Source organism: Glycine max, chromosome 13, assembly GCF_000004515.6.
Source record: "Glycine max cultivar Williams 82 chromosome 13, Glycine_max_v4.0, whole genome shotgun sequence".
Lineage (NCBI taxonomy): Eukaryota > Viridiplantae > Streptophyta > Magnoliopsida > Fabales > Fabaceae > Glycine > Glycine max.
The window spans coordinates 24,454,356-24,473,992 of NC_038249.2; the positions used below are offsets into that span (position 1 = coordinate 24,454,356).

At 31.9% G+C, this 19,637-nt stretch overlaps 2 protein-coding genes across 2 annotated transcripts; both read right to left on the minus strand.

Annotated features, from left to right (window-relative positions):
• Positions 1 to 9,065: 9,065 nt before the first annotated feature.
• LOC121173274 (uncharacterized) lies at positions 9,066 to 9,539 on the minus strand. Its single transcript, XM_041007930.1, has 2 exons — positions 9,420 to 9,539; positions 9,066 to 9,332 (listed from the first exon to the last, which is right to left on the minus strand). The coding sequence occupies exons 1-2, from the start codon at positions 9,537 to 9,539 to the stop codon at positions 9,066 to 9,068; spliced, it is 387 nt and encodes a 128-aa protein (XP_040863864.1).
• Positions 9,540 to 10,930: 1,391 nt separating this feature from the next.
• LOC100804375 (protein CNGC15a) lies at positions 10,931 to 19,416 on the minus strand. Its single transcript, XM_003541365.4, has 7 exons — positions 19,307 to 19,416; positions 18,566 to 19,094; positions 17,557 to 17,769; positions 16,133 to 16,425; positions 13,293 to 13,404; positions 12,564 to 12,800; positions 10,931 to 11,993 (listed from the first exon to the last, which is right to left on the minus strand). The coding sequence occupies exons 1-7, from the start codon at positions 19,333 to 19,335 to the stop codon at positions 11,292 to 11,294; spliced, it is 2,115 nt and encodes a 704-aa protein (XP_003541413.1). The 5' UTR covers positions 19,336 to 19,416; the 3' UTR covers positions 10,931 to 11,291.
• Between the last annotated feature and the right edge of the window lie 221 nt (positions 19,417 to 19,637).

Genomic DNA, 19,637 nt, shown 5'->3' on the forward strand with positions numbered 1-19,637 from the left:
TGTAAAGCCTTAAACTTAAAAAAAAAATCTATTAATCGAACAGGCTATATGTGTAACATTATATATATATTATATATTATGTTATATCATATGCATATTATTCCTCCAAATAATGGCAAGACACTATCTCAAGTTTTGTCTCTTGTTTTTCTTTTACATGATCCAAATTGGGTGACTATGAAGAGATATATGTAAAAGATATTCTAACCTCTAAGTCATGATTTGAGTGTGAATAGAAAGTAAGACGGTAAAAATATACATGAATGAAGAATTATCATGTGGGAGTTTCCCCCTATTTATATAAATTGTTGTGGGCCTTAGATTGTAGGTCTGCTTCATGCTTGGATTACCATCTAGGTAATTCTTTCTAAATTGGGGTTATGTGGCTTAAACCTCCCTTTTTCTCTTAATCAAGGTATTTTGCTCTGGTACGAGTCTAGTCACTTGTTTGTGGAGTCGGTTGGGAGTAGCCTAAGACCAAATACATGTTTGATAAGGCTGATTATAAGGTTCTCGACCCACTTGAATACCTATATAATATACACATAATTATATTACAAATAATATTGTTGGAAAATGTGTAATTATTTATAGGCCTTTTTTGGTCTACACACCTATTTAATGAATCTATAAATCTTTTATAGATTTATAAGTTATTTTTTATAGAAAAGAAAAAAATGTTCATTTCTTTTCTTGTTTGTTTATGTAGAAAGTGAAAGAAGATAAACAAATATTCATTACGAAAAAAATATATGTAAAATTAAGGATATCTTAACCTTCTCATATACAACTAACTCTTTCTATCTTCGTTTCTTTCCAAGATGAAAGGATGGCATTTGATATGGTCCCACCTTTTTTTCTTTATTCCATTCTTTCACTTTTAAGACAATCCAAATTGTGGAAAGAAAAAAAAAGAATATTTTTTTTCGTCTATTGTCGTTTTGTCTATTTTCGTGCATTCCAAACTTATGCATAGTACAAGGTGAAATAGGTTTAAACAAGTTTATCAAAATTTTGTTGAATTGAAAATTTGAATAGAATTATTTATTTAAATTTACCGAATAAATACTTATGTTTTTTTACTCCGAATAAAAAATGATACGTAATATGAATAAAAATATTTGTTTTTTTTTTACTTCTATAACAATTATCACTTTTTCCTTTTCTTTTAATTTTGTAAAAGAAAAACTTTTTAATGTGTGATTGACGTAGATTTTTTTTCCTCTTTATATATTGGTGAATCAAGAGTATTTTTTAGTTTTGGCTTAGAGTCAAGATTAATCACTTGAGATACTAAGATTTATTTAAGCAGCGTTGGTTTCACTTAATAAATATTGTTTCATATGCACAACTTAGAGAATTCTTGATCATTTACTTAAAATTATCTATCAATCATATTACACAAAATTGTTTCTCATTATATTTTAACCTCACCAAAAAGATGAAAAGATTACAAAATATAATATTTTCTTTTCGTTTTCATTTATACCAAACAAACACTTTTTTTCATATCAACGGTTATATTTATATATTTTTTGATAAAATATATTTTTATCTCTGTAAAATGATTCGAAATTAGTGAAATGAAAATAGGACGACCATTTTTTAAAGAACTAGTTAAACGGAAATTTGAAAAATTTGAAAGGATAAATACATAATTACCATTCTTTTTTATTTTTATTTTTATTTATGGGCATTTTGTTAGCATGGTTCATGAAGGTATTCTTTACATCATTTTCCATGTCAGGACTTGCCTTATCCGATTGAAGACAATTTTGGGAACACATGGTTTTAGCTTTTCACTTGCTTCATCTTCAAAACTTATTCGACTAATTTGAGCTTGGTTGAAATTAAAACAATCATAGTCTTAGTAATATTTATGCCCCAGGTGATGACTCCTTTCTTATTTTGCTCTTCTTGTAGATTGGCTAAGAAGACCCTGATGATCTGATGCAGTATCAAATAAGAAACTTAAAGAGGTCTTTTCTATCTTTTCCGGAGAAGATTCTCAAATATATATAGGAGTGGTCGTTCCCCCCTCTGGGTTTAATGCTGAATTCGAGATTCTCATACTGTGGTTAATTATTGCACCCTGCTTGGCCGGCATCAATGTTGCACCACCATGAAAATCTTGGATCTCTTTTGTCCCTTGGAGAAATTTCAACTTGCACGCGCATTCAACTTACCTAACCTTAAAAAGTATGTTTAGTTTCAAGTTGTAAAATTATATTTGAAGTAAAAGATAATTTTGCCAATAGATTAGACTTTAGAGTCTTTATTTTTGTGCTTATTTTACTTTTTTCCGCTAAATTTATATTAGAACGTTATCATAACGTTTTTAATTGCAAATTAAACAAACACTAAGTAGTAGTAACACCGCAAGAACATCATTCATTGTGACAATATAAAGATTCCAATTTACAATTATTTGAATTTGAACACAAGATCAAAGCGAAATCCTTCTTGACACTCATGTTATATGCACTATGTATTAGTTTGTGTTTGGATAGCTTTCAAAATTATGAATGATGAGATAGATCAATCTTAATTTTATTAAATTTTTTATGTTTATATTATTTTTAAAATTATGATAGAATTAATTATGATTAAAAAATTATAATAAAATTAAAATAAGTAAAAATAACTTCTATTTCTATCAAAATTAATTTTATGATAATTAGTTTCATTTAAAATTATTTTTTTTCAAAATTAATCCAAACATGTGATTGTGATAATCAATTTAACAAAGGGTGGATGTGAATCATATAATATTGTTGATTATTGATGAAATGAAAAGTAGTGTATATATAGCATATGATGAATATGGCGATTATGTTCCCTAAGGACTATCACGAATCCCAAAAGTTTCCTGAAAAATATTTAGACAAAGATAAGGGGTGGGAAAGTTATTTGGCAAGGAGTGTTTGGCATTGTAGTAGTAGTAGTAGTAGAAGGGGGGTTGGTGGCTAGGGCAAGAGGCAAGAGAAGAAGACAAAAGGCTGCTACATGGGCATGGAGTGTTTTGACTTTGAGGTCCACTTAGCCCATGTCTATCTGTTCAGTATATGCCATTCCATTGGGAAGGGTAAGCATTAAACACACACACTACACTACACTACATTTGCCTTAGCCTCATCATGATCCATTCAATGTTGATACTACACGTGGCCTAATACTATGATACCCCTAGGCACCCCCTATCCCTGCCCACTATATTCTCATCAATTACAGCTGCTATGATATTATTCCTGTTTTTTTGCATGGAAGTCCAGACTACGACCATCTCTTTATTTGCATGGAAATTCATACCAAATGCTCTCCTTCGGTTCCATAACATTAATTGTAGTATTATTATTGGTTTAGAAAAGATGTGAATAAAAAATAGTAAAATAAATTACAAAAATCACTTAAATTACACATGTTTTTCTTACTTTTATTCATATAACTTCGGCTTCTTCTTTTCTAATATCGTTAACTAACGTTATGATTTTTCTTTTCAAACCCCAAAATGTCCCTCCCCTTTATTCCCAACACAAAGTTGCTGCCGTGGTGAACAAGCAAAGTGGGTCTGCCCCTCCCTCCGCCTCTGCTTTTTCCTCCGCAAGCGTCGTCGCTGTGATCTGTTATTAACGATAGGTCACATTTAATTCTTATGATTTTAGTATTCTAAAATTTTGATGTAGATTTATTCACTGTTGGACATGTACGAGGAATTATGATGGTCAGAAGGTGTTTGATAAAAGTTCTTTGAGTCAAATTGTTTCTTGTTTTTGATGATGAATTGTTTTGTCGTTCATCCTCAAATTGATTTGTTTTGTTGTCTAAGCATTATGGGTGCCTAAGCATGTTCAAATATACACAAAAATTTGCTTATGTGATCTGTTTAACTTTGATATTATGTTCTTTTGTTCATATTCTCTGCAAATAACAAATAAAAAAATTCCTTGAGATGTCTTGCAAAGAAGATGAGATGAGTGTGTTTTGGGGATAAACTTTTTTTTGTTTGTTTAAATCACATGCCACTCATGTGCTCATAAAACTAATTGAGTTAACATTGTTTGAAGGAGATGGGGTGCAACTGTAATGGAAATGCAAAAGTTGAGGATTTTGTATAGGGTGAAAAAAAAAAAATAGGGATGCAGGTGTAATTTAAACAAATTTTAGGAGAAGTTACCTTGATTCGCTCAAAATACTAAGATTAATTATTGATTGAGTACAAAGTGAGATCATTTTATAGATTATTATCTTCGTCTTTATATATTGATCATTTTCATTTTATTATTTTTTTATAAGATTTTATTTAAAAAAGTTTAGTACATTAATTATTTTTATCCTATAATATTCTTAATTAGTATTCTCACTTCAAATAATAATGATTCCTTGGTGAAAAAAATTAAGTAGAGAGAGAAATGAAAAATAATTTTGAAAGGATAATATAAATAATTGATAAATTTAATGTAATTAACTCTTTTCTTAAAAGATATAAATTAGTTGAAATTGCCTTATATATAGAAACAAATGTAGTATTTGATATAAAAAAGTCTTGGTATTAAATATTGGTATGGAGAATTTTACCTCCTATAACACTTTAAAAATATATATATCCCACTATCCATCAATAATAAATATATTTTAGGATCTTGTTAATTAGTGCACTAGTTAAAAAATTAAAATGAGAGAGTATTTATTGTAGAGATCATTAGAAAACATAAAAAAAAGTAATGAACAATGCAATTTTACTCATCACAATAAAAATATTTTTCCTTTGCATTCCTTAATAGTATTCTAAGAACATTAGTTAATATTTATCTACATTTTACTGTTTACCAACTTGTTTTTATGGCGAGTGTCTATTTTCAATGCAAGTATAATTGATCTTCTTAATTATGTCTATGAGTATTGTTGGAAAAAATAGCTTAAAATAGCTAAAAAAAGACTATTATTTTTTTAAAAAAATATAAAAATTAACTAAAAAATTACTCCCTTTGCCCCAAAAGAAGTGTCACATTAGAAAAAAATTATTTTAAAATAAGTGTTGCATTTGACTATTCAATGTAATATTAACCATTCTTTTCCACCAATACCTCTAATAAATGTCACCTTATTTTTTTAATCTAATATTAATATTATTTTTTCATTTATTTAATAAGGTTAGTTCTATAAAATTATTACTCCTTTCATTTATTTATTATTATTATTGTCTATAAAACAATATATGACTGACACTTATTTTTGAATTGAGGGAGTATTATATTAGTTTGGAACATAGAGAGTAATATAATTAATTAGAAAGATAAATAATATATAAGAAAGTTACATGTTACTTCCTCCGTTTTTGTTTATAAGACTCAAATTAAAAGTGATGTATGTTTCTTTTGTTAAGATTCAATCTATATTGTTTCTCATACTAATTTTTTTTAGATTAAAATACCCCTAACTTATTGTAGTGACAAACAATCAAGAGTCTTATTAACCGATTCTCTTAAGACATTGGTTAAAGAATTAAAAGAGAAAAATATTTATTTTGTAAATCATAAGAAAACACAAAAGATTATGGATAGTGCAATTTTTTGCCTCTCAAAAAAATATATTTTAGTTTTACCCACAATCAATTAGAAAAGAGATAATAGTCCATACCAAAAAAGAAGAGAGAAAACTATTAATAAGTGTTGAAAAGAATATATAAATTTAAGATAAAGTTATTGTTCTAAACTAAATTAATCACTTTTTAATGACCAAATAAGTAATTGAGTCTTAAAAATAACAAGCTGAAATATGTTAGAACCGTGAAATATCTTAAGACGCGATATAATATGGAATGATTAGAGTATAAAAAACTGAATTTGTTATGAAAGATAGGAGAAATCTCCTCGTGATGTCATTCAAGTTCAACCATTCAATTCCACAGATTCTTTGGTGTGACTCATGCGGAATGATCGGTGGAATTCCCTGTGTAATTTTGCAGCCACATTGGTCTATTTTGTCTTCATGTTAAAATTGATGGTGTTTAAATAACGAAAAGCAATAGAAAGTGAGTAGCAGATTAAGACAGTAAAAGGACATATATGCATGTATTCTAAAGTCTCTTTGTTTTTTTTTTTTAAAGATATTGCGATGACTTTAAGGGCAATTGCGTTCCCAATTCTTTTGTTTGTAATCTATTCTTCTTTGGAAAAGAGCAAAATTTAATGCCATCAATAGCTTCTCTTTTGAATGATATAGAACAATCACTTTTTTTTTTACTGTATCCGTTTTGTGAACTTAACACAATTACAATAAGAGAATTAAAAAGCAACTTTAAACTATGGAAAGTTTAGGTGGGGACAAATGCCTTTTCCCCCTATTCAACAAATTAATTAGAAAACGTGATTGTAAAAAGGATTCACTGATACATACTAGTAGATTGCATTTTCATCTTTTTGCTTTCATTTTAAATTTCCATATATGAAACTGCAAATTTTGAACCCTGGTCAACAAAATTAAGTGCTCCAATTCAAGGAACGATGATATGCAATCAATTGGGCAACATGTGCTTTGGATTGCTTTCTCAAGAGAACATTTGAACACATAGAATATTCCATGCACACTCACATTTTTGGATCGGACTATATATGACCCACGAAAACTAAGTTTAAGGCTACGGTTCCATATTCCATAACCAATTATATTGTGTCCTTCTCTTCTTTTATTTGTATTTTTCAATAACCATGCGACATTCGAAGTTTAGGACTAAATAACATCTTTTCTTAGAGCTTTGAACAATATATATATATATCATTAGGAGTTGCAATGGTTCTTTCAAAAGGAGGCATGTAGATTCATACAAGGCTAACCTGTGTGGGCAGAAGAAGTTGTAGACATTTGTTACAAAATAAATCAAATTAATAACTAATCACAACTAAAATCATTCGTGTGTTTTTGTAGGCAAACCACGCTGAAATTAACTATTTTATTCCGAGAACTATATTAGACAATAGGAAGTGAGTTATAATCATAAAGATTTATAATTTTGATTTTGCTTTTGATAATATCCAATAAGTTTGTTTTTAATTTGAATTTTCATAATTAAAATTATATAATTATTATATTTGATGAATTTTTATACATATTTAGATATGTATCTTATGGGAGAAGAACTTTATTATTTATAATAATTTTATCTGACTTGAATGAAATTGTCTTAGTAAAAAATATTTGTAGTATAAAAAAAATATGTATTTTTCACATATTGCATCTTATATATATTTTAGAATAATTGTATCGTTGTATAAGACATGTATCGTATTAAATATACAATTGTAGATCATATATCATTTATATTTTGATTTCGCCACATGAAAAAAAAAGGGTGTGAAGATCACGTATATATGCATGAGAAAAATATATCATTTCGGAGGAAAAGACAAAAAGCAAAGGGGTAATTAGCATTTAAACATGAAATGAAGCTGACATGGCTTCCTTGGAAACTATTTGTCACGTATTTTTGAAACAACCTGACGCATAGAACTGACACTCTCAGTCTGTTTTCCGGAACTTTCATTAATTTTTGTTTTCTCTAGCTTTCTTATATTAATATCAACACGTTTGATGTTTCTTGCAAATAATTTTTCTCTATTTCCAACTCTTAATTTAATCGCTTACTAATTGGCAAGCTTAATATAATACTACCAGGGCAGTACAATCGCGATGGTATCAATCATACTACATTAGTATTGATCGATAGAGATGCATGAGTTTTATTTTTAAAATGTTGAATGGATAAAGTCATTAAGGCAGGCATGCAAGCATTATGATATCAAAGCATGGCTTGACCATGCTAGACATAATAGTGAATGAATAATTTTGCTGCATCGATTGGCGAGAAGAAAGCTTAAACTTTGAGTTTTGGTTGTTTAGAATTTTTTCTTCTTCTTTTGTGTGTTTAATTTGGCTTGGCTTGCAAGACAAAATTCCAAGGGTATATGATGTTAGGAAGTTAGATAGGATGTACTTGTCTCTAACATGCACTCTCTAATCATTTACCTTTAATCTATTTATTCAAAACTTACGGCTGTGGCCACTTTGATATGCACAAATTTGCATGATAAGCACTCATAGGAACTCGGAATTAGGTATGCTTCAATTGAGTTAATATTTAAAGAAATAAGAATTGAATTTTCCCTCTATTGGGACACTTGTTAAAAGAAATGAAAATATTAAATAACAAATTTAAATTATTGATGTAGTCATTATTTTTTGTTTAGTACTATATACTTATTGTTTTTTCTTTAACTAGTACCTTTAAGCCTTCATTGACAAAATAAAAACTTTCCAGCTATAGCAATGAGTCAATGACATTAGTAAAATAGTTGAAAAGTATACTTAAAAAAAAAAGGAGTGGTGAACAGAAAAACAGCATGCCAAGTGGACTTGTTGACTGTTAAATGGGATATAAAGATGAAAAGGACTTTTGTTTTTATTTTTTTCTTTGAAAATATGTGTTTTATAACATGTTTGAGAATTACTTTATTTTCAAAGAAATTATAATCATTTTTTAAAAAAATTCTCTAGAGATGTTGACGAGAACTGACAAGATTATTTCTTCAAAAGAAACTGAACCAATAGTTTTTGATTTGGTAAATGAGATTGGAATATTCTGTGTCGTCCATTAAACGTTAAGTAATGTTGGTCAATAAATATGCTGATTTCCTTGAATTGGTGATTTCAGTGTTTGTGGCTTGTCGAACTTCTTGTCTCAATATTCTTTGGGACCCCCTTAACTCTTTCTGAAATTTTCATCATAGTGACATTTTTAGGAGCAAGTCACATGCTGTTGAATATGGCTAAACATTGGGCTTTTTACCCATGTACTACCCCTCTGCCACTTAAAATATGCCCAAGCACGAATAGAGAAGGGGATTATAAGAACTATTAAGAAATATCTCAGGAATGCTCCATGATCCTCTCATGTATATGATGATAAGTTATATTAAAAGTTTTCATTTTTTAATAAATACTAATTTTTTCTTATTTATTTAATTTATATAGAGAGATCAAATTTAAATATAACCTTGTCATGTTATAATTTAACATGAGATTGACAGCATCCATTTCCTTCTTAGGATATAGAGCAAATTAAATGGGCATCCACATTTTCTACTGTCAGTGCATGCTTTTACCAAATTATGTTTCTTAGGCCTATACTGCCCACTCCTTTCACAAACTATCAATAGAAATGAGGTTCTTCCTCGAACACCGGTATTGGTATCAGACCTCATTATAACAGCAACAAATCCAATGTCTTCAGCCAACGATCGAGCCCATTGTAAAACTTCATCACGGCTACCAAACAACTACAACACAATTCAAATCAGATTTGTCGTGAGTAAACATCTATGTAATATAATTACTGTACCAACAACAACAAATTGCACAAATACCTCAGAAGTATTAAAGGCATCAGAGCAATGAACTTTAACGCCACCATCTTCCTCATTTTCGACATTCATTTCAACTTCTTCAGACATGATACTATTATACATCCATTGGTCTTCATCCATCTTAATAAACCATTTAACAAATTCAATAACAACAAATTCAAATTCAATTCACACGAATATAACTGTGTACACAATAAATATTTTACAGGACTTTTTCATTAAAATGTCATATAAATCTAATATTACAAAAATTACTAAAAACATAAATAAACTAAATTATTAATAATTAATTTAACAATTAAAAACAAAAAGAATCCGTAAGTTTTTCGTGTACCTCTTCTTCTCCAGCAACGAAAACCGACCAAAATTCACCCTATACTCTTCACCAACGCACGTACACCATCGGAGAACAAATACACTCCCAAACGGCCCTTAACAGAAGCAACATACACTGACTTACAGAAAAAAAATGACGCTGCAGAAATAAAAAAATCCTACTATTATTTATAACCAAAAATACCATAAGGCATTTAGGAAATTTGCTGGGTACCCCAGCAAAAATGTTGGGTGCCCCAAGCAATTCCCAAACATGGATCATGCCACTAAGTTGGGCAACTACTATAATCTTGGGCCAGCCCCATTACACGATTAGATGTTGATATGCTCAAATTTCTTCGCCTGATATCATGTTTGTTAAAATTAATACATGATGTGAAAGACATGCAACTTATGTAGGAACTAATAATTAATAATTAAGGATTAATTTATAATTGGGTTAAATGAGAGAAATTTATAGAGATAACTGGTACTTGATGATAATGGTTATAAATGAGTTAATATCCATTAATGTGAAACAAGATTCTCTTCTTGACCGAAAGTGTTATCTCTAACCCCTAATTATCATGAACTTAGAGAGATAGAAAGAATAGTCAAAAGAAAGTAAAATTTTGTTTCTTTCCTCTTCTAAGAAATCAAAGTGCGTTGAAGAGAAGTCTTATTATGAGAAAGTTACACACTGTTTATTTATTATTTGTGAGAATTATATATTTCAAGATCCTATTGGTTTCATATAATTGTTAATCTAAGAAATCCTTAAGATTTACATTGTTCACAAAAAGCACTATTATGTGTTCAATCATTAGCAGCTAATGCAGTCCAAAACTCAAAATTATTTCACTAAACATAAACAAGTATAGACATAGCACTATAGCAGTGCAACAGTATGACATCTTTTCCACCCATAACAAGTAATTATTTTATCTCCATAAAGAATCTTCTATTCCATAAAATTGGAGGCTTATAGTATATCGAAGTAAAAGTTACAATCTTCATGTAACCTATTTAGCAAGGAGTAGTTATTTTAGGTTATATATTTTGATTTTTTTTAGCAAGCACTTGGGTCAAATGCATTGGAAAAAAAACCTTGACGTGAAAACTAACTCACCAGATTGTAAATATTCTTAGTTCGAACGGTCTTGTCTCAAATAATACTTGTCATACATAGACCAATATTCATAAACATATTTATTTATATAACAAAAAAGGCATATTACTCTTGTGAGAAGACAAAGAGTATTCCCAACTAAACTACAAAGAGAGCAGACTAGAATTATAGTCTGGAATCATGTACAAAGGAACCTGGTGCCACTTGAGTTAAGGACATTGTGGCAGCAGTCAAATCGTGTTATTCATACAAATTTTTTGCCTCATATCTACTTTATTTCTATCCTTTGTCCTAGTCTAAAAGATGAGGACTCCTTCACAGTTACAAAGTTTACTACAATTAACATGAACACCACATACTCATCTAATAGTCCTATCATACACACTGATTTGCATCCCCTCTCCAAATGAACCACTTTTTCAATGCTTTCAACTGTCATCATCATCAGTAAAGTCTGGTTCAAGGGGCTTCCTCAATGAACCAAGAATGTCTAGTTCAGGCCCATATCTCAAGCTCCTACCTTTCCTTGGGCTGGATGCTAGTTTTGCAGCATACATTGTGCCCTTTGGGGACTGCAGAGGTGCAGAGAAATGTTCACTGCCGGTTCCAAGAACAAAGGCCATCATCAGATTCTCCTTTTTCTTGAGCTCACTTGTCTCCTTTGTTCTCTTATACCTGAACCATGCTGCTTGTATGAAGCATGCAGCCCAAGTCCTCCACTGATGGGAGTGGAACCTAAAAGTGTGCCTTAGTTGTTTGCTGTGCAGCCTTCTGAATTGTGCAGCCACAAACTTCAAGTCCCCTGCAATGAGTGCAAAGGCTTCCACTTCAGTGATGGATTTCACCGTGCGAGTTGACGAAGGAAGGACAACCGTTGGACGAGGGTCCAAGGTCCATGGCAAGAGCTCTTCACCACAGAAGTCACCGGAGCCAAGTCTGCAGGTGTTGAAGAAACCTGTTCTGCCACCATTGGTGGTGCAAGAATCTAGGCGTCCTCGAACAATGAAAAGCATCTCATTCACAAGGTCACCTTCGCGAACCACACAAGCGCCTGGAGTGAAAAGAGAAGGTTTCAGCCTTTCACATATTGCATCTAGCATCCTTTCATCCATGTGATCAAATAGTGGTACCTGCCATGGGCCAATAAGTAGTTCATTCTTAGTTTCTTGTTTCCCAAGAAACATGTTAACAAGGTAAAACTCTTGTTGCCTTGAACCAACAATTGCTAAAACTTAAGTTATTAGATGAAGATACATGAATACTTTTTATGGTACATATCCATCGGGCCACTTCATGCAAGTGCCCTTTGGACTTGTAGCATGGATAATGTCCCACTAACATTGTGCTGAAATTCAACTTTTTATTAGATGAATAGGGGGCATGGGTCAAAATCTAGATCACTAAGCCATAGAAGCTTAGATATTATTTCATGAACCACCTATTTATAATTTTCATAATTCACGGAAGGAGGAAATTAGATGTAGCTTCTTAGTATGTTGTTCTTCAATCAGAATTAGAGTTTTACATTGTTAATTTGCATAATAAATGTTTGTATTAAAGATCAACATAGATTATCAAGGTAAAACTCCAATTCTGATTGGGGAACAATACTAACAGCATCTAAGAAATTACATCAAAGTTTTCTTCTTCACAAAACTGTGTCAATGAAAGCATGTGTAGAAAAGAAAACAAAGATTTACTTGTCGGACTAGATTGAGGCAAAGGTGGCGTTTGATGTCACGTCTTAGATCTATGGGAAGGTCTCTGAGAATAGTTTCCTCATCAACTCCCCTAGTAGCAACCCATCTGAATTGTTCATGACGTCGTACGTTTTGCTTCAGGTAACGGGGGAGCTGCCTGTGATGCATCCATCTTTCTGTATCTGTCCTTCGTATTCTCCATTCTTCTAGCCGTGTAGTGGTGGATTGCAGGTAGGTCTGTTAATTAGATAAGAACTTCAGTTATATGAAAATGATGAAAATACAAGATACGAGGATCAGAGTTATGATCTTATTTAGTTATCACCACATATTCATGGTGCATGCTTTATCCCCTACTTAAAGTGGGCTATCAAGCTTGGATCAAGGTCCTAGTTAGTACTTCAATAAGATTTTGGCAACAAAAAATCAACAATCTATGAAAAATTTAAACAAGATCATTATAAGCCGAATAGTTATTATATGGATGATCAATTCATTATAAATTATGACAATATGTACTACTCAGTGAACAGAAGGCCTGCCTTATAAGGTTCAGAAATTTTACATTAAACTCTAGATAATCCTTGTAAGACAAAAGGAAAATGCTATAAATAAACCTGATGTTTAAAGATTACTATCATACCAGCAGACAATGAGTTTACTTTTGCAAATAATTATCAAGTCCCGAGACTTGTAGCACATTAGAAGACTGGTAACAGCTAGACTTACTTGCATATTGCCTATAAGCAATGCAAAAAGCACCAATCCAAGAACTGCAATAATCATGGCAAAATTGATCTCCGCAACACGTGTACCTGTTAAGAGATTCTGTCCCACAGAGCTGCAAATTTGGCATAGTATTGGTTTGAATATCAAGATTCACAAACTCTAGTGTGGACTAAAAATAAGTTGAGGATTAAGAAGGAATGGAGTGTTAAGACGCAAAAAACATAATATTTTATTTAAACACATGAAGGTCTTGATTAAAGTAAACAAAACCAAAAAATAAAAAGAATTTTTCTGTTTAATTTTTTTTATAAAAAAATCAACTTATCATTCATTAAAATATGTTTTTTTAAAAGGCATTCACTAAAATATGGTTAAGTGAAGTTCTACAATAATTAATAGTATTTCTAATCTTCAATGAAGTGATGATTATGTTGAAGCTTGGAGTTAGTTAAAAATATCAATTCAGCCCTTGATAAGTTGTATCTAAAGTTAGTTAGTTTGTTGTTTATGTTATTTTTCAGTTAGAAGGACCAATCTGCAAGTTAGTTTTGTAGAACTAGTGCAGAGTCCCTATGTTGGCTGTATAAAAGGTGAAACAGTTGTCTCTATGGTCGGTGTGTGTGATCTTTCTGTTCAATTACATGATTAGATCTCTTATTCGCTCTTTTCCTCCTTTGTCTTCATCATTCAAGACTCAATTTTGGTTTCTAGTTTGAGGATGCTGTAAGCATCGGGTCTATTAGTGGTATCAAGAGCTTATGGTTCCAATAATCTTGGGAGAGTCTTGTTTGGTTCCTATGTGGGATCCTCAAAGCTTCATTGTTGTAGAGATGAATGGGAACGGGCTTCCAACGCATCTATCAATCCTTGATGAGAAGAACTATGATGCATGGTGCATTCAAATGAAAGTCATCTTTAGAATGCAGGATGCTCTTGAGTCTGTTATGATAGGACTTTAAGAATTGGAGAAAGATGCAGGGGAAGAACAAAAAATTATGTTCAGAGAATCCAAGAAAATGGATTGTAAGGCTCTCTTCCTTATTCACCAGTGTGTGGATCCTCAAAACTTTGCCAAGATTGCCTCAGCTACATCAACTAAGCAAGCTTGGGACATTCTTGCAAAGGTCTACGCTGGGTCAAATAGGTTGAAAAGAGTCAAGATGCAAACCTTGAAACGACAATTCGAGCTACTACAGATGAATGAGAAAGAAGGTATAGCTGAATACCTAAATTGTGTGCAGAGTCTGTCAAATCAGATGATGGCTTGTGGTGAAATCTTGAAGGATCAAGATCTTGTGGTAAAGGTTTTAAGAACCTTGAGTTCAAGATTTGATTATGTGGTCGCTGCAATAGAAGAATCTAAGGATTTTACAGAAATGAAATTGGATGAGCTTCAATGCTCTCTTAAAGCACACAAGAAAAGAATCAAAGAGAGGGAAATAGATAGGTCATCTGAACAGACCTTACTTACTCAGAGTGGAAGGAGATACAAAAATGGCTCAAGCAGTAGTAAAAGGAAGGTTAAACCAAAAAGCCATAAATCGAAAGGAACAAGAAAGGATGGCACTGAAGATTCAAGTGCTGATGAAACCAATCATGATGATAGTGGGTCACAAGTAAGGCAGAAGGGCTTTGAATATAGCGGTAAGAGTGGTAACTCCAGAAGAAAACATATTCAATGTTGGTATTGCAGAGAATGGGGTCATTTTGCAACTTAGTGCAAAGCCATGAAGACACAAAAGACAAGAGATGATCAAGCACAACTGGTTCAGGAGAGTGACTTAAAGGATGATCAAGTTCTTTTGATGGTGACAAATGATTCAGGCAAGGCTACCAACAATGAATGGTACCTAGATACAAGGCGCTCAAATCACATGACTGGGAGGAAAGACTGGCTGATTGATCTGGATGATTCTGTAAAAAAAAATGTCAGGTTTGCAGATAACAGCACAGTCAAGGCAGAATGTCTTGGGAGGGTGTTGATCCACAGAAAAAATGGTAAAAGGTCCTTGATCAATGAAGTCCTTTATGTACCTACCATGCACAACAACTTTTGAGTTTGGGACAGCTGCTCCAGAAGGGATACAAGACAACGCTTGAGGACCACTACATGAAGATTTTTTATCAAAAGGGTAGGATGATTATCAAGGCACCCGTATCAAGCAATAGGACCTTTAAGATTGAAATCCAGGTTCAGCAAGATCAAAAATGTCTCTCAATCATTGAAGACTCTAAAAGCTGGCTATGGCACAAGAGGTATGGTCACCTGAAATTTAAAAGGCTTCGAATGATGAGTAATAATAAAATTGTTACAGGAATGGCTAATATACAACAACCTAGTAAAGTGTGACAGCTGTTGTGAATCCAAACAACCAGGGAAGTCTTATAGTACTGAAATACCAACTAAGTCTTCAACATTTTTGAATTTGGTCTATATTGATGTGTGTGGCCCTTTTGAGAAAGTCTTTCTAGGGGGTAGCTCATATTTTGTGTCCTTTATAGATGATTACTCAAGAAAGGTATGGATCTACTTGCTGAACAGGAAGAGTGAAGTGTTTCTCACCTTCAAAATAAGTTGTACCTGTGTTGGCTATATAAAAGGTGAAACAGTTGTCTCTATGGTCGGTGTGTGTGATCTTTCTATTCAGTTACATGATTAGATCTCTTATTCACTCTCTTTCCCCTTTGTCTTCATCAATCAAGACTCAATTTTGGTTTCTAGTTTGAAGGTGCTGTAAGCATCGGGTCTATCAGATTATACTCTGAATTATGTTTATTGCCATGCAACTAAGTTGTTATTTGATAAATTATTCAATTTTTACATCAAAAAGTTAAGTTACCTTAGATTCCTTAGTCCCCACCATAGACAGTAGCAGTATTTGTTGAAGAATTGTGAAGCTGTAACTTCCAAATTGAGAGCATCAACAAAAATGCCAAATTGAAAGAAATCACTGTTCTGATCACATAGACGTGAGAGATTGCTTGATCTTAACCAAACAATCCTATCTGGGTCACCCATGCTTTGACAATCAAGATAACGATACTGGCAGTGTGGGTACTGCAGTGTACAAGCTTTCTTCCAACATTCATTTTGGCGTTCAATTGATAACAGGTACCAAGAGGATCCTAAAACCTTTTTTAAAATAGAGGGAAAGTTAATAACTGAATCAAAGCAACAAAAAAGATAAAATAAATGAAGAGAAAAAAGGTTATAGATTAATTATATAAAATGTTTTTCACAATCATGTATGATTAGGTTATTCACTTTTAAATAATTATTTTAAAGTAATTCAAACAATAATGTGTGATTGAATGACCTTATAAAACTGTTTTACATTTATATGCATTAAATTCATAAATGAAAAATACAAAAAAGATTGGAAAAACATATCATTCTAAAATGTAATTTTGGTGGTCGCTTGTCTTAATATTTGGTTTTCACTTAGTCAGTCAAGTTTTAAATGTTTTTATCTGATCAATAAAGTTTTAAAAGTTTCACTTTGATCTTTTAAAGTGATCATTTTAGCAATTTATCATATTAATTTGATCAACTTGATACTAATTATTAGACCAGAAGAGATGTCACACATCATATAAGTGTTTATCAACTTAACATGTTAATGTCAAAAATTGACGGAATGATATTTTAATCTAATATACACTTTAAGAGACTCCAAAATAAAAATCAAATAAGTAACCTAAATTATATTTTAGCCTCTTGATATATGTCGATTAAAAAAAATTAAATCAAACAGGAGGTTTTACAAGCTGCATATGTTGAAGATTGGAGAAGCTTTGAAATGTTGAATTCAAAGCTGCTCATAAAAAATTACTGCACCGCCTATGAAATCTGAATGGAGGCACCGTTTTCATTTTTTGCACCATCATTAGCATAGACTTTAAGAAGTACAGCTAGTGCCACCGACATTAGTTTATCTTAGACACCAAGTTTATGATGTTTTATTATTATAATCTACTTATAAAAGCACCTCCGTGTGCCACATTAGGAATATGAATGATCAATTAAGTAAATTATGAGTGAATGAAATTTAGTTTTATTTCTCTCTTCCTCCAGTGAGTGTGTGAGTTAGTGTGGTAAAAAATAAAAAGTTCTTCTCTCTCTTTTTATTTATTCCGCTGCGTGTGTTTGTGGGTTTAATTTATCCCACTGTTAACAATGTATAATATTCCAAATTTGAAAGGTATAGCACAAAGTTCATCATAAGTTCTTATGCACAGAATTACTTGGAGAAAAGTAACTTACATGACTAGCTAGCATATAAAGCATCAGATTGTATGCTGCCCCAGCCCATGCTTTTTCCATCATTACCCCATTTGCCTTGACGATTTCAGATGATAGAGGATAAATAAGATACAACCTCAAGAGGTACTGGAAAATGGAAACAAGGCGTAAAACATGCCTTGAAGCAATCATTTGAGACCCTTTTAGATATGGAATTACTGCCCAAATCAATACCTAACACGTATATGAATTACAAAAATTGTTATCCTACCGCAGAAGAAACAAAACAGGATGTACACAAGTGAGACACAATAGCATTTAGAGCTGTAACATCAATTTAGTTCAGCAAATGAACCTGAGAAATGCAGCCAATGGCACAACCAAGTAGATACTTTTAGTATATTAGTATATTTTTGTTTTATCATAGCACAAGTTGAGTGGGAGAAGTGAAAGTGTTTTATGAAAAAATATAACCTTAAGAAGCCTACAATTTGTCCAAATATGTTTTCACATCATTCAACCAAACAAATACTTTGTAGTCTTTATCCTTCTCTTTCAAGTTTCACCTATTTAGCAGAATGTGAGCAAAAGGCTGGTGTAAATGAACAATAAAAATGAAAGGAAAAACAATCACTGCATTAAGAAGTCTTCTTAGTCTCATTATCTACATTCAGAAGTATAAAATTGCAAATCAACTGTTAAGTAGACCCTGATTTCGCTGTATCAAATTGAGAAAAATTATCAAAATATAGGGGTAGCAATAATGCACGAGGTAATAATACTTTTATTGTGGTCAGTATTAATTTACACCTAGAGTTGACTAAGCCCATTTAGAACATTAAGATGTGCTAATAGTGTTCAATAGTTAAGCAATCCTATTGGATAATGCTAAAGCTTAAATTAGCTAAGTTTTGGAATTGTCATCAATTTTATAAGAATCAACTCATCTCCTTTGCTTCTTCACAAACAAATATTCGGAAATTTTCGGATCATAGAAGAAATGAATGCGAATTTTATGTCAGGAACATACCTGTGGAAGTGGTTGAGCAGCCATTACATCAAGCCAGAAATCTCTTCGCATGTACTTTGATGCAATTTTTGAAGAGTCTATGATAAGCTCTCCTCTACCAGAAACACGAGAGGAAGGAGCAATATAAGCAGTTTGAAACCGAAAATAAATCTGAATAATGTAAAATGCATCAATCAATGACCGGATTATGGTGAGGAACACTTCAAGACCAGTTGACATATCAATGCACTTGTCTTTCTTAGCCACTGGTAAGTAAAAGAATAGGGGATCCACAAATAACGAAAGCAAACAAGCTGCTAAGAAGATTTTGTTCCATGTATTTACTCTATGTCCCCTAGGATCCAATACCAAAATCTCTGCTGCATCATAATCCTCAGAAAAGACCCTTGAAAGTTCTCTTCCATCAGAGGACTTGCCTATTGCATCCTTCCCACCCTTCTGTTTATCGCTCACTTCATCAAAGGACACCATTGGCAAGTGACTTTCTTTGTTGTACATTAACTTATTTGTCTCAGCTTCATCTTGGAATCTGGATGCACATATACACAACTGAATTTCAACACCAAAACCAAATGAAAAAAAAAGGGTGATGAAAATAGCCAAGTCATACAAAATTTGAATCACATAAATTGGCACATGTCCTATAACATTACAAGTTAATGGATTCATTAGCATAAATTACACTAAATTCTAATTATGTACAAGTTTGCTACTCAATGTCAATGGGAAAAACTGGCAAACCTCACAGATTTTGATCTATCAGAAACCATAGTTTGCTAGTTCAACTTTTTAGCTTCTCTCTTCAAGCAGACGAAGAGAATATCTCTCTCTCTCTCTCTCTCTCTCTCTCTCTATATATATATATATATATATATATATATATATATATATATATATATATACATACATACATACACAGGCTATTAACCACAGGAAAAGATTTGATAACTACGTGCTTAACCACAAAATATTGTAGCTAGTTTTCAGTTCAATCTTTCCCAGAAATCATGTGACAGAAAAGTAGTCCTATATCGTACAGTAATCTTTTTGTTAGTTTTTTCATGAAAGTACA

What these genes read in the sequence shown, in the direction of transcription:
- LOC121173274 (XM_041007930.1), bottom strand. Translation starts at nt 9,539, where the DNA reads ATGGATGAAGACCAATGGATGTATAATAGTATCATGTCTGAAGAAGTT. An exon ending in ATGCCTTTAATACTTCTGAG is followed by an intron (nt 9,333 to 9,419) that starts GTATTTGTGCAA and finishes ATTGTGTTGTAG; the next exon opens with TTGTTTGGTAGCCGTGATGA.
- LOC100804375 (XM_003541365.4), bottom strand. Translation starts at nt 19,335, where the DNA reads ATGGTTTCTGATAGATCAAAATCTGTGAG. An exon ending in TTTATATGCTAGCTAGTCAT is followed by an intron (nt 16,426 to 17,556) that starts GTAAGTTACTTT and finishes ATTTTAAAAAAG; the next exon opens with GTTTTAGGATCCTCTTGGTA. An exon ending in TGGGGACTAAGGAATCTAAG is followed by an intron (nt 13,405 to 16,132) that starts GTAACTTAACTT and finishes CCAAATTTGCAG; the next exon opens with CTCTGTGGGACAGAATCTCT.